At 37.2% G+C, this 14546-nt stretch overlaps 1 protein-coding gene across 4 annotated transcripts in view; it reads left to right on the forward strand.

The window, feature by feature from the left end:
* The window catches only part of JPH1 (junctophilin 1), an 84226-nt gene that overhangs the window by 46413 nt on the left and 23267 nt on the right, over positions 1-14546 (forward strand). For all 4 annotated transcript variants that reach the window (XM_037380979.1, XM_037380980.1, XM_037380981.1 and 1 more), the window contains exon 3: positions 7384-7502. In XM_037380979.1, the coding sequence (XP_037236876.1) occupies positions 7384-7502 (119 nt within the window). The remainder of the gene's footprint in view (positions 1-7383; positions 7503-14546) is intronic.

Below are 14546 nucleotides of genomic sequence, written 5' to 3' on the forward strand. Positions count from 1 at the left end.
TTTGTATATTCATAGGCATAGCAGAGTATGTTCATACAGACCATTACAGGAGTCTGACATCCACAGAGTTCAGAAGACCAAACTGTAAATAGTTCAAATTTCTTATTTTTAATGGAGTAAGAGAAGTGCCTCCAATGATATGATCAGAGCACTTATGTAAGATGCCTGAAATACCTAATGTAAACAGTCCCTAAATCATGTAATCTCACTTCCTGTAAACAAAAGACCATGTCATATTTTTCTCAGAAAATGGATTAAAGAGGACTTCTGGTATGCTGCCTAATAGAATGTTAAAGACTTAGAAAGATCCATCTGTAAAATATACCCAAAAGATTTCAAGGCTGACTATGCCCAAATTCAGCTTGTAATTGTTGGACCAATTTTGTCTTTATCTGAAACACTTGTCTTCCCCATTTCTTCTTCCCCATTTTCTACTGTCAGACACCCATGTGTATACCACGATAAGTGGCTTTTCGGTCTTTAAGAATGAGTAGATATGAGGCTCAAGAAGTTTTAGTTTAAAAGCTTGTCTTTTTAGAACCTCAACTGTTCTGTGGTCCTGACGTTTCTTTTTCATTCTTGACATGTAGATGGGCTGGGCATTGTTCCACTAGTGGGTTTATGGATTTTGGATTAGTAGTACAGAAAGAACAAATTCCTGTTTATACATGATTTCCATCTCTACATGTATGAAGACCACATTAACTCTTCCTTTTGCTGCAGTGTGTCAGGCTAGCCAGTGTGATCTTACACTCCTTCTGTGCTTTCCATGACAGTTTCCCAAACTGACTAGATTTTTAGTTCCCAGTGTTCTGTTTCAGTACAGTTAAATTCAATGGGGTTTGGAGTTATCATTGAACTTCAGGTTACAGTAAACTTTAGGTTGAAGTAATGTTACATTGCAGTAGGGTACAGTAAATTGTCCTCTTGGGATTTTTTGGAATCCAGAAGTTATGTAATCTACTCTACCATAGTATGTTTTAGCTTGTATTGAGACATTATAAAAGTTAAATATTAAACAGCTCTAGAGCAAAACTCAATTCCTACGGTAAAATGCACATATCAACCCTTTGCTTTGATGTCTTTTGCATTAAGCTTTCAGATGTGTCAGAGGGTGAGCTTTTAATCCATTTTGATGTGCCTTATTAAGTCCGTGTAATTTATGCTGTTGTTTAATTATGTTGCCATAGGGTACAAAATCAGAAACCTTGAAAACAATCCAAGTATGTTAAATCAAGGCAATCTAGATAAGGTATAGGACCCATAATATTTACATGTGTATGAAGTGTTTGGCAAAATACTCTTTGTTAAAGCACAATGTCCAGCACAATATACTATTAGTCTGTAAATTGTTGTGGTTGTAGACCCAGTTTATTTATGCTGTTACTTATGCCCAAGGCTGACATCTGGCTAACCAGTCATTACCCCCAGGTTATTTTTTCAAGTACTGAAATCAGGTTGGCTGTTTGCCAATTGTAAGGAATTTCCTCCATTTTTCAGTTGTTGTTAAACTGAAGGTTAGAATTTTTTCAGTTCTTCTAATATGAGTTAGGCCTGAAAAAAACTGAGAAATGGATTTAGTTGGGAAGGAGGAGTTTTCAGAAGCAAAATCCATTAGGTAAAATGATACAGATCAATGTGCCAGCAGTGTGTACATAATAAATGTGCTTATCCCTACATGAGACTTGACCAGTAGTACCAAGGTAGTCCAGTTCCTGAGTGAAGTCAGTTCATGAAGAAGGAGCCTCCTGGCTGAAACTACAATCTAGCAAAGCACAAACAAGATTGATCAACTAAAGCACTTTGGAGAGTTTTTAAGTTCCGACTTCTTGATTGAGAACATGTAGCTCATTTGTTCAATTCAGTTTGCAGTTTAGGAGCACTTTAAGTTTCTCACTGACATGAAGCTCTTTTATTGCAGTACCTGTAAGTCTTTCTCTGTAACTCTCTGTGACTCTCATTTCTAGCTGGTATTCAGTGACCTGCCCTAATTTCTGAGGTATGTTACAGCAATGAGTTGCTGAGAGTGGTGAAGCCAAGAGTTCTTGGGTAGCTCTAGTTGTACATGCATGTGTTTTTGATCCTACCATAGCAGAATATTGTTTTTCACCCAGTATTATCACTGAGAGAAACTGAGGAGGATGACTAGCATGCCAGTCTCTCACTTGCAGCGTTAAAAAATGCATAGCTGCTAGCATTCGTTACTGATCTATAATATCAGAAGAATATGGAAATAAAATGGGGATAAGGAGAAAATTAAGCTACCAAAGAATCATTCCTTAATGTTTTCCCCTTCTTCTTCAACTCCTCTTTTCCTGGAAATACTGTTGATCTCTAGAAGTTTTATCAGAGCTTGGCTTTGCAGAATTGAGCCTCCAATAGATAGAAATATAAAAATGTTAGAAAGTCTCATACTTGGAAAAAAACAACAAAATGTTTTTCTCTGTCTAGAAAAATCACTGAATTTTAGAATTAAGGGAGATGGGATTGTTTTTTAGAGAAGTCCAGTTTCAAAAAGGATTATATAAGTAGTAACCCACAATATGTAATGTTACTCAGACAAACCTGATAGCTGTCGTAAATTAAATGTATCTTTGAGAACTTCGTGGGGGTTTAGCCTGTAGTGCTTTTTTTTGTTTGGTTTTTGGTTTGGTTTGTTGTTTTTTTGTTGTTTGTTTGTTTTTTCCCGATACAGATATCTGTTAATAAGTAACTTTAAGATTATTACTTTAGGATAATTTAATAGGAACGTAATTGTGTTTCATATATTTGGCAAATAGATAATATTATGTGTATCATTTTAAGAAATAGAAAGCAAGCTCCTGGAAAGCTTATGCTGGAATCACTGTGTTTAATAAAAGCTGAAAAATGAAACAAAGTAAACATATATTGCTTACATTTTTAGTTGACTCTGAATGAGGCAGCATTACAAGTGCATTGAAGGATACCATGGAAATACAAAATAATCTGGAGGGAAATGGACAGTTCTAAAAGGGTTTTAAATTTAGATAAACATTACATAATGCATTCCAGACACATGGCATTATAAATAAACATTGTTGCTGCAGAATGCTAGATAATGTTTAAGCTCTTCAGCCCTCAGTACTCCTCCTTCAAGTCACTTTTCAGACATAAGTAGATAGAAATCTGATTGTAGTATTGCTGGAAACTGCTTGTAAGAAGCCCCTGACTGTGCTCATAATCTGATATGTTTACCTACCCAACCAAACACAGAATGGAAAAGTATCAGTAGTGATATCAGTTCTCCCACAGTCTGGAAAGCTCAGGCTTCTTTCAAAATCAGACCCTAATATGAGTCTAAATAAAATGTTGAACAACGAAGTTACAGTTAGCCGCTGGTCCTCCACATTGGTGCCTCCTCACCCACTGGCAACAGAGACTCGTAGATACAGGGACTCCGCATGCTGGCACCAGCACTCTGCGTGAGCTATAGCTGTGGCTTCCTTTTTAATGTAAGTACAGTTTGATTCCTACCACAGATGCAACTTAATTTTGTCCCTGTCTTGATTGTATTCACCATTCCATGAGTCCACCATGTGGACTCATTAGTTAACAGGTAGATTGTCCCTCTAAATAGGAATTGTTTTCTTTTAAATACTTTAATTTTGTAATGGTTTGAAAGCTTTCAAGCATGTGTAGGAGACATGACATGGAATATTAATGGTAGTATGATGCTTTCAAGTAGATAACACACATAAAAACACATGGCACTTTAAAAGTTAATAATGTGTATTAAGCGTTACAGTTGCTGAGAATTAATTTTTACAACGGACTGCCTGTTCACCTGAAAGAAAAATCATTAAAGGTCCTTTGCTGTGGGTTAGAACCTGAATGCAGCATTGCAAAGCAAGTCAGTATTTTCCCATGCTGTTTTGCAGCCAGTTGATTGCTGCTTACTTCCCTGCATAGTTTCTATTTTGCTGCTGAAACTTCAGATTGACTGTTCCTGGAGGATGTGTGGAACAGCATGCAAAGCCTGCTGCAGTCTTTTCCTTAGCTAGGGGAGAGGAAAGGAGACATTTTTTTGAGTTTTCTCTTTCAGAAGTTCTCATAAAAATCTGTTGTTGTGGCAAAAGATGTAGAGCTCTCTGGGAAAGTAAGAAATTCCCAGGTAGATGTTGTCATTGAAACGTGGGTCATTTCAACTTGGTTTATCATAGACTCACATTTGCATTAATAATTACTGATAATAAGCAAAACTTTGAGACTTTACAGTGACAAAATTACTCCAGGAATAAAAGGTAAAGGTGGCTTTCCCAAACTGTGTGAAGCATAAATAGAGCAAATGGATTTTATTCCAGTGGGGCTACCCTGTTTTGGTAGCTGTCCCTTATAAACATTGTCATTCAAAACTAACATATTTCTCCATAGTCATTGATAATAGCACTCTGATAGTGTGGAGGTCAATGCAAGGCAGAATAAAACAAGTACAAACAAAATGTAGTGTCAACCAGCAGTAACTAAGCAGGTAATTTGGAAAATATACAGACAAATTAAGTGTGGAAGTCAGAATAAAAACACCAGGAAATTAAATAGCAACAGAAAAATTATTTGAGACCCACACTTATAAGTGTTCCAAAAGTGAAAGAAATGTCTGAATATGCAGTTGGAAATTGAGACAATGAAGTACACGTTGCTGAAGTTAGCCAGGAAAGCATCCAAATGGCAAGGTGATAAATAGCAGATAATGCAAGTAATGAAGGGCCTGTGTTCACAGGCAAAGCTCTGCTGGTTTCTCCTGTTCTTTTCACATTCACTGTATGTCATCATCAATGATGCTGGCTGAAGAGACCGTCAGGGAAGTGTCTGAGCACAGCCACGTGCACACGTTTCTGTTTGACTGGTGGAAGGCCTGCTCAGGAGCATAAATGCTGTTCTTGTGCCTTACGCCGCTGTGCCTGTTTAGTTCCTCTTGCTGCATTGTCTCTCAGCGAATGTACAGCCCTGAGGCTCTGTGCAAGTGTGTCACAGAGACATGCCTTGGCAGCGTTCATCTCTGAACAGTCAGTCACTCCTGTTCTGGTCTGCTGGAGCTCCTGACTGTGAGTACAAAGGGGCAGAGTAGCAGGAAGTGCAAGTTGAAAAAAAAAAAAAAAAAGGTGTGAGATAGGGCAGCGGGGGAAAGCAGTGCTCATTTACCTTCTGTTCCATTGGCTTCTTCCTGCTGTGACTTGCTTTGCTCAGCTTCATGTGACAAAGTTTCACTAGCTTATTACTCATGTCACCATTTAATTCCTTAACTAATTGATACTGTATGTTTGGCCAGAATGTGTGATTTGCTTCTTGGATATAATAACAGAGAAAATTCACAGACATCAATAAGTAACTATTATCCTGGCAGTATGTTTTCCTGATGCTGGTCATTTACTATATTAGCTTTTTAAATGTCTATTCTAGCAGTGGCAATAGCATAAGGCTATTTTTTTATGGGAATAGTCTGGTTGTTCTATCATCACAAAAGGATGATCAGTGTCTAGTTTATCTATGTGCAGACTACATTATTGTCTCACAAAACAATGTCCCAGTGCTGGGGTTGCTTCATTAAGTTTATGCTACATAGACACAATTATGCAGGAGCTAAGAATAGCTCATCTAATTGGAAATAGTGATTATAGAGAAAGAACGGGTTTGATTACTGTTACTAAGCAAGCACATACCATACAACCATTCATGAACTGCATGGAACACATGTGGGATTTTACGGTGTATTTGTTTTGATTAACAGTTTCTTTTCCCCCATCCTGAGTACAAGTCAAAGGTGTTACTGCTTATTTGCTCATTATCTTTTTTCTCAGAGACCTAGAGGGACCTGCAAGAAGGCAGCACGAGCTGATGATATTTATCCGTAAATTATGACAAGCAAAGCTTTGAAAATAACATTCAACATTTATCTCCACACACATTTTAGGGAGGATGTAACTTAAATAAATCTTCTCCAGGCACCACAGATGAAACTGTCTATGTGGGTTTTCTATGTCTGTGTTTATACTAGTACCCTACAGGATTAAACATCCTTTTAGAAATGCAAAGTCTGCCATACTGTTAATCTCTTGGTGTTCAGTCTGGTTAATGCTAACGTTTAATTCTTGCTTCATCTAAACTACATAGAATTCTTCTTTATTCCTTGAAACCTGAATTTTTACAGCAAAGTTGTTGAAAGTTTTCATTTATTTGATTGTTGTTGGTATCACCAGGCACATGGGATAAAAGTTGCTGCTGCCATTGTCCTCAACTAATTTTTCCCTTACTTAAGTATCAGTTTTCTACTAGAATGTTATGAGAAAATTCCTGATATCATAAGATTTAATATTTCTGGTTTAGAAATTTTATTAATATCTCTAGAGGCTCAATAAACTTTGCCATGTTTAGCTTCCTGTCCATTCTAATGAGCCATTTCATAGCTCTGGGCGATGTGCTAATGCTGTAAAGGCACAGAGAGATCACTGCCATCAGGAATTTTTAAATAGATGACTGTTTTAAAAATGAAGTGGGGAGGGAAGATGGGACAAACAGTGGTGCAATCCTGCAGTAACACAACTATCAGTTTGCACAGTCTGGAATCAGAGGCACTTGCACAAGCTGCTGTTGAGGCTTTTTAAGAAACAGCAAAGGAAAAAGTGGAAGCAGAGGGCAAATTGCTTTACAAACTTCCAAACTGTTGTCTTGACTTCAGAAAAGTTGCCTTTTCAGATTGTTTTAGATTGAAATTCAGTGAGTTACAGGAATTTGTAACTTGATCTGTAAAGTCCCCATTTATACAAGTGCCTTTTGAAGCATCACACACATTTTCTATCCCATTCCTTTCCAACGTGGTCTGATTGTGGAAGACATTTCTCATTTTTTTGGGCCAACATACCTCAGTTTTGCCCTCCAAAAAATTTTACATGGCACCCAACACTGAGCATTAACTTTGAAATGTTTTAAAGGTAGTAACATTCCACAGTCCCCGTGAACATTATGTATCTTGGTTTTGCAGACCCCTGTTTAGGAGACAGTGTGGTGGCCCAGTCTGACTTTCTGTACACTTTTGTATACATTCTGGTAACATGTATTAAAATAATAATCCCAGGGTTTGGTCAGATACTATTTTTTTCTGTTTACAAATTATAATTATAATCTTGGGCTGTAAATTGTATACCTACAAGTAAATGTAATACAACTATGGGCAGGACAGAGGAACTGAGGGGAATAATGCATTGATTCTGAAATACTTTGATTTGTAGTTACTCACAGCAAGTGGGCATAAGAGTGCCCCATACAGACAGTGTTTGGTAGTTGAGGAGATTAGTCCTTTGCTCTTACATTATTGATGCAACTTGTAAAATACTCCTCCACATATAAACTGTTTTCTACTCCGTACAGAACTGCACATGCAAGAGCTAAAGCTGATGCTGCAGATCAGGCTGCTCAGGCTGCTCGCCAGGAATGTGATATTGCAAGAGCAGTTGCCAGAGAACTTTCACCAAATTTCTACCAACCAGGTACTTGTGAACTGGTTTTTTTTGTGGCTAGGTTTCTTTAATTGCAGTGAAAAGGTTTTGTGTGAAGGGAAAAAGTTGATTTCATTTTGAATGTTGTCCTTTATACAGAAACAATAATCATCTGTAAGTCATGAAGAGTGTACATTGCCCAAGGAGGCTTTGTTTTCATTTTTTAATCATTTGATGACTATTGCTTTGTATAAAAACAGTTGAGTGTTGAAAAGTCAGTATCAAGCATACAACTTTGCCGCAATACCTTCTTTGGGACAGTGTCAAAGAGATTTCAGAGAACATAAGTTAACAGAAATTTGGGTTATCTCTATAATGTGTTTTTTAGGGGAAAGATCCTTAGCTTTCTTTACTGTCCAAGGGAATTTTTGACAGTCTTGGTTAGCTAAGGCCTGAATCCTAGAGAATGCTTTACCATTATGCATACATATACATAACCTGTGAGGGAATCTTCCTTTGTTATGCCTGTGGTGTTCTGTGGAATGTTAGTCCCATACTCAATATATCACATTATTAAGTCTGTGTCACCTGTATCAACATTGCAACCCATTTTCACCTGTCATGTGGTTTGGAAAGTTGTAGAAAGAAGCATAGAGGGTTTTGCTTTGTTTTTCTGGTATCTTTCCATGAAGTTAATACTTTTGTGTACTGCTCTTTAGCTTAAGATTAGATAGATAAAATGGGACCCTATTTGCCAATTTAATGTATTTTCGTAAGCTGGTCCTTTCTTTCACCTGTCAAATGAGTTGTCATATCTTGTTACTTTTCAAGGATTTGCCTGCACTTGTATGCTAATATACGTTATCACTCTGAGATTCATTTTCACTTATTGTCATCTTCTGCACATACTTGTTTCAGACACAAACCCCTTTATTCTTAAATGTACCCATATGATGGATGCAGGCTAATATGACCCACAAAATCAAAGAACAGGAACATTCTTCAACATTTTCTAACAATCCATCTACTTCTTTCAATTTTTAGTATAAATGACCACTGTATATAACTTGTTACTAAATCATTACTGTCAGCTAGGTTAAAGAATACTTGTTTTTTCTTTATTCCAAGTATTTGGTTGTAGAGAGCAACCTGTGTGGTTAGGTTGCTCTTTTTTATTTAATTAATGCATAAGTCAAGGGCTGGTCACCTCATGCAGGTTAGAATCTCCATTCCCCTTATCAGTCTTGCAAACTTTCTTTGTACACGTCATGGTGTAAATTCATCTTTCTTGAACATAGCTGTCCAGAACTGTAGGCAAACCTCAACAGAACTATTTCCAGTAGTAAGACTTTACTAGCTTTTAAGTGGTATCAATATGTACCTTTCACTGTTTGAAATTACCCCAATACAAACTCTACTGTAGACTTGTATTAGAGGCCCAATTACTCCTATGAGATACCCAAGTCGTCTTCTTTTTTCATTACTTTATTCATCCATCTACTCCCAATTTATAGCAGCAGTTCATCAGTCATAAGATAAGAAGTCATACACTTAGCTATGCAAAGCACTACTAGTAACAGGGATCCTTTTGAAGGAAAGCTTGATAGACAATAGAAGTAAGAGGGAATTAAAGCACTTGGAATGAAAGTATTTCAAAGCTGCCAAACCCTTGAAATAAAGAAATGGCTAGAGTACTTGAGAGAAAACACAAACATCTGATGGTGTGAAATTTAACACCAAGAAATCCCCCAGATCAAGAATTTGTTAGGTTTCTTTTTTTGCTTCCTGCCACAGGATATAAAGTAGCATTGCTGACAAATTGGCGGAGATCTGGGGAGACAAGGTGTGGGATTCTTACTTTCCTTTCATTTAAAACTTTTATTCCAATTACAGAAGTAAAGAGTTTGTATCCCTTCCCCAAATGCAGCTGTATATGTTTACAATGATGTAACAAAACTTTTCTCAAAGTATATGTACTGTATTCTTTGTGTGGAAATGTCTTATCAGTTAGCTAGCTACCTATCAAAAGATAAATACTTCTTTTGGAGTCTATATTTTAAATTTCCTCTTTAATTCCAACATCGCCAAATACAGCATATTTATACACTTTTTTTAAAAAAAAATTGCTATTCCCATTGCTTAAGATGGCAAGATGTTAACTAAATTTCAGTTATCCCAAATAAGCTGCAGCAAAACACCAGATGCATACATCATTGTGATCCTTTCAAATGCTGTCATGTCAAAAATACATTCCATCCTCAGTGTTCTTGATTCCTTTTTCAGATACATTCTTTCTGAGTGGTAACACTTAACCCTGAGACACACCTGTATGCATATTTGCTTATTTAAGTATTTCCCAAGTCTCATGCTTTGAGTGACAGGACGATGTTATCATTAGTTTTTTTCATTTATGGTAATAAAATAGAGAAATATCTTTAAGTATTTACGTTCACTCACACAAACAGCAGTAAATATTTGCTTTTAAAACAGCATTTTGGTATGTTTGAATGAAAACAAGATAACCATTATTGCTTCCTAATAGCAACTTCTCAGTTTTCTTCTGTTGCTTGAGCTTTTTATTTTTACAGTATCTTTATATGTGTCTGTTAATGCTACTAAAAGGTAATGATAAGTATTGTATCTCAGTCTCTGAAACTATAGTTAAAAGAAAGCTTTCCATTGTGCAAAATTGTCTTGAAAATAAATTGTTGTGGGCAGAGTGTCATTTTCCTCTCATTGCTTGAACTGCTTAGTACAGTAGGCAAGCATGCTGCCAGCAGCAAATAAATGTAATATATCAAAGTCTTTTGAAAGTTCAAGAGACAAAAAAAAGTGAAATACAAATACCTCTCTGTAAATAAGTTAAGCATTTTTTTCCATCTTAATGAGTGATCTCTGCATTACCTGCAGCTTAAGTCCATTTAAATATTTGAACATCTTTTGATAAAGCTTTTAAATTTCACATTGTTAAAAAGCAACCTTCTGGGCCGTATAGCCTAGTATTACACACAATTTGTAATTACAGTAGATATTCATCACTCATTGTACCGTGACAGTTCTTACTTCCCAATTATTTTCTCTCACATTTCAGTTTTATGTTCATTAAGATACTCATCAGAAGCTGCTAAGAGGTTCTAGCTTTGTAATGTAGTTTAAAAGGAGATTGAAAGGAGAACAAAATGGTAGGAAGCAAAGTAGCATCCAGCAGGTAGGAATAATAATGTCAGTCTGAATCGTGAATATTGAGGTACCGTAGATATCTTGAGATTTAGCTTTCCAAGTAACTGATTACCTTAATATTTGCATAGAAAGAAAGCAATTATGGTTGAAAAGGTCACTGCCATGGTGTGAGGACTTAAAAGATTACAGTGAGCTGTTTTCCCTAAGCTTGTTCACACTAGTCTCAGGCAAGACCCTGCTTCTACTTTTGCTGTTAGCAGAGATTTGGCTAGTTGATTAATATCTATGAGGATGATGTGTCTTTGCAAAGCCCTACCCACAAGGCGATACGTTTTGTAGATTTAACAGAAATTGCAGTCTTTATAGAAGCCATAGTTTACAGGCCTTTTATCACCAAATAAAACACATTTTGAGAAATCCCAGCTGTGACCTGTTTGTTTCCTCTGGGCATCACTAAACTTGTAGATGTGTCAAAAAAGAGCATACCAGGACAGGAAACAAATGAAACCTGAGTCATATCCTCATTCAAAGGAGTCATCCAGGGACAGTTTGAGATTGTCTTTGCTTAGAGATAAACAATAACTGCTGGTTTGTGTCTCTTGTTAAAACCTAGATAATGGCAAATGACTAAATGGGAGTTCTGTATCAAAGGTGTAACAGAGAAGAACGGCTTTTGACACCCAGTAAAAAGGGGGAATATTGTTCTAGTCTTGCACAAGGTTAATGGAGGCTTTGACTTACCCATTCATTCTAGATTCCACAGGCCATCTTTAGGATGTAGTCTTGTAAACACACTATGAGGAGGTAAGCTAAAGTATGAACTTGCACAGACTGGACAGCTAAGCCATAATTGTCTGTGTGCTTATATATCCTGCAGCAAATGGATACTGCTCTTTCATTCAGTTTGAATGAATAACATTTGATTAAATGAAAGAGGGGTAAAACTGCTTTGCTGCAGGGTAAGAGCAATCTGGGCACTTTACCATGGAGCAATTAAGGTCTGGAAATTCAGATGTGAATTGTTTTATGGCAGATTATTTGTCAGGCCAGCCAGCTGCCAGATGAACGTGCATGGCTCACCAGAACAATTTATCCAGCCTTTGACCTCCTAAACAAGGCATGAGAGAAATCAAGGAGCAGTTTATCAATTAATGCTCTCTAAAGGGATGGACAGAATCACTTTAGGTGAAATATATGAGCTGAGAACAAAGATTTTCTAATGAAAAAAGTAAAAATTTGTTGGATTTTACCAGTACTTTTTCCTGTAATGTTTGGTTACTATTACAGTATCAGTATTAACATGCTGAACATCACTAGTTTCAGAAATAAATATTTTAACCTTGTAAGTCAATTTCTAATGGCCTCTAATGGCTTAAAGAGCAACTGTGCTTTACATTCTCTTTTGACCAGTGGTGCATGCCTGTACCCTAGGAATAAAACACACCCTCCTCATCTTCCTCCTCTCTGCCATCTCTACCTCCTCCAGTTCACAAAATGCAAGCTCCATATGGACAGGAAAGTGAGATTTCTGCCTGATCCTAATTAACTGGAATGTACTGGCTAAATGCGTGTGGACCAGGCCAGATATTTTTATTTAAAAAGCAAAATACAATGAGCATTTTGCCTGATTAGAGTTACCAGCCATGCCATCGGTTTGTGCCTTAAAGCATACGGAAGCTCACTAGTTATTCTTAGTCATACAAGTGCCTCTTCGTTTTCTGAAATTATTCAACATACGGCTTCATCATCCTCACACAACTGTTGTTGAGATTCTTGCTATGGCATCTTTTCTCTACAATTTATTACTTCTGTCCTCTTTCTACACAACTCTGGAGAAGCCAGAGCCTATAGAACTATCCTAAGGCATTTCTGTTGTATCTAATAATCAAAGAAAGAAGGTGTGTTAAAAGATATCAGTTTCAAGCTTTATTCTTGTTCTCCCCTTTTATAACTCTTGTCATACCAGTCTTCACAACTCTACTTCCAAATTTATCAAGTCTCACCAAGCCCTAGGTACAGAATCCCCCACCCTTCCACATCTTTCCTCTTGCCCAGTGTGAGGTCCATCCAACTTGCTGGCAGTCTGCACCCATCCTGCCCCACTGCCATACAGGCATTCTGGCTCAACCCACTCTGCAGCTTTCCTGCAGGCATCTGAGACAAGAGAGACGTGCGTGGGAGAAGGAAGAGGAATGAGAGGTTGCAAAGGAGTAGCCTTGATTCTTTAGGATGCTTTCTCAAGCTCTCCAGGATACTTTTGAGTCACATATTCAAATGATTTGCTAAGAAAAAAACGTGCATAATTAGTTTTGAGCAAACTTTAATTTTTAAAACTAATAGCAGAGAACCACTTTCCTGCAGAGAGATAAAGCTGTTACAATCACTGTAATTTTCACAGGACTGCACTAAGTACTGGGCTAGCTAATTTGCATCTAGATACAACCTGTGGTTGTAAAAGCTACAGGGTCTGACTACGAAGCTAGCTGGATAGTCAGGTGACTAGCCCGGACTAGCTTCAGTGATGTCTCAGCTATGTTGCTATCTTGTATTTTCTTGACTTCTACCCTAGTTATAACTACCTGAGCTGCCACCAAAAGAGTGTTAATTACAGCTATAATCTGAGAGAAAGAGATTAGTGCTACCTCAGAGTTTTAATTGCCTCCTTTCTCCTGTTTAAAATTATTCATTTGCTCCCAAAAAGAACCATTCTTTCCAGGACATGGAACCTGCCCACTGTCAGCCTACTCCAGTAAATTTCTATATTGGTCTGTAGCAATGTCCATCAGCCAAGGACAAGATGAAGCAGGGCCTATCACATGGGAGTATTATCACTGTGTCAACATTTCCATTATAAACCCTATTTATAACTGCGTCATAAATATTTGTTCCATGTTGAAATTCAGCTAGCAAGGTCTGTAGTGTGAGAACTTCCCTTACTGTGCGAATTTTCAGTGGCGTATGGTGATTTGTTTCGAAGGAATTTTATTATATTATTTAAGGCTTAAATTATTCTGAAAAAAAGGTTAGATTTCTCGTGTTACGTTTTTAACGTGATATGGGTTACATTAGCACATCTTTACAGCTGTGCTGGTTACAGCGCCTTGCTACTTGACCACAAGCAGTTAATGCTTGCTGTGGGCATTTTTGCTGTTGTTTTTATAGGAAATGGGGACCAAGGGATGTATTCCAGAGGAAAGGGTAGATCATTAGAGGAAAATCATCTTTGCAGCTACATTCTAAGTTTTTCAAGGCCAGAGAAATAGATGGCTAATATACATGGCATTTTATTCCAAGAAAGTCTGCAAAACTAAGACTTCCTTAGACGTAGAGAGAGTATAGAGAAAGATCTGAAAAAGGTAGATGTTATTCAGGTTATAGCCCTGAGTAATGTATTGTAATGTATTCTTGTATGGTCCAGTGTGATGCAGACATTCACACGGAGAATTTGGAGATGAAGTTTTCTACCTATTAGTCCTGTAACAGTTATTCACATAGATCGTAATCTGAACCAGGAGTCAAACCTGAAACTGAAACACAGCTGGCATGGAATTGGTAATTGACTCTTTTTGTAAGGTGAGATTAAACAAGGTGAAGTTTATGAAAAGAGAAGGCAGAGGGACCAAGAACAGAGTAATCGGAGATTACCTTGTGAAGGTATAGTTAAAAAAGTTAAGGAAAAATGAGGTAAATAAAAGGATGGATCACAGACATTAACAAAGGAGAATTGCTCTGGAAGAGGAGGATGGCCGGCTGTGTCAAAGAAGAATGAGGCTAGAGTAATGATACTGAGATATGACTAAGAAAGCAGCAAAGGCTTCTCAAAAAGTATCAGATGAAGAGCAGAAGGTATTTTGTCAGCGAAAATTGACAAACCGTGAAGAGCATGGGATAGATATGGAGAAGAGAAGCAACAAA

Source organism: Falco rusticolus, chromosome 3 (assembly GCF_015220075.1).
Source record: "Falco rusticolus isolate bFalRus1 chromosome 3, bFalRus1.pri, whole genome shotgun sequence".
In the NCBI taxonomy this organism is placed as follows: Eukaryota; Metazoa; Chordata; class Aves; order Falconiformes; family Falconidae; genus Falco; species Falco rusticolus.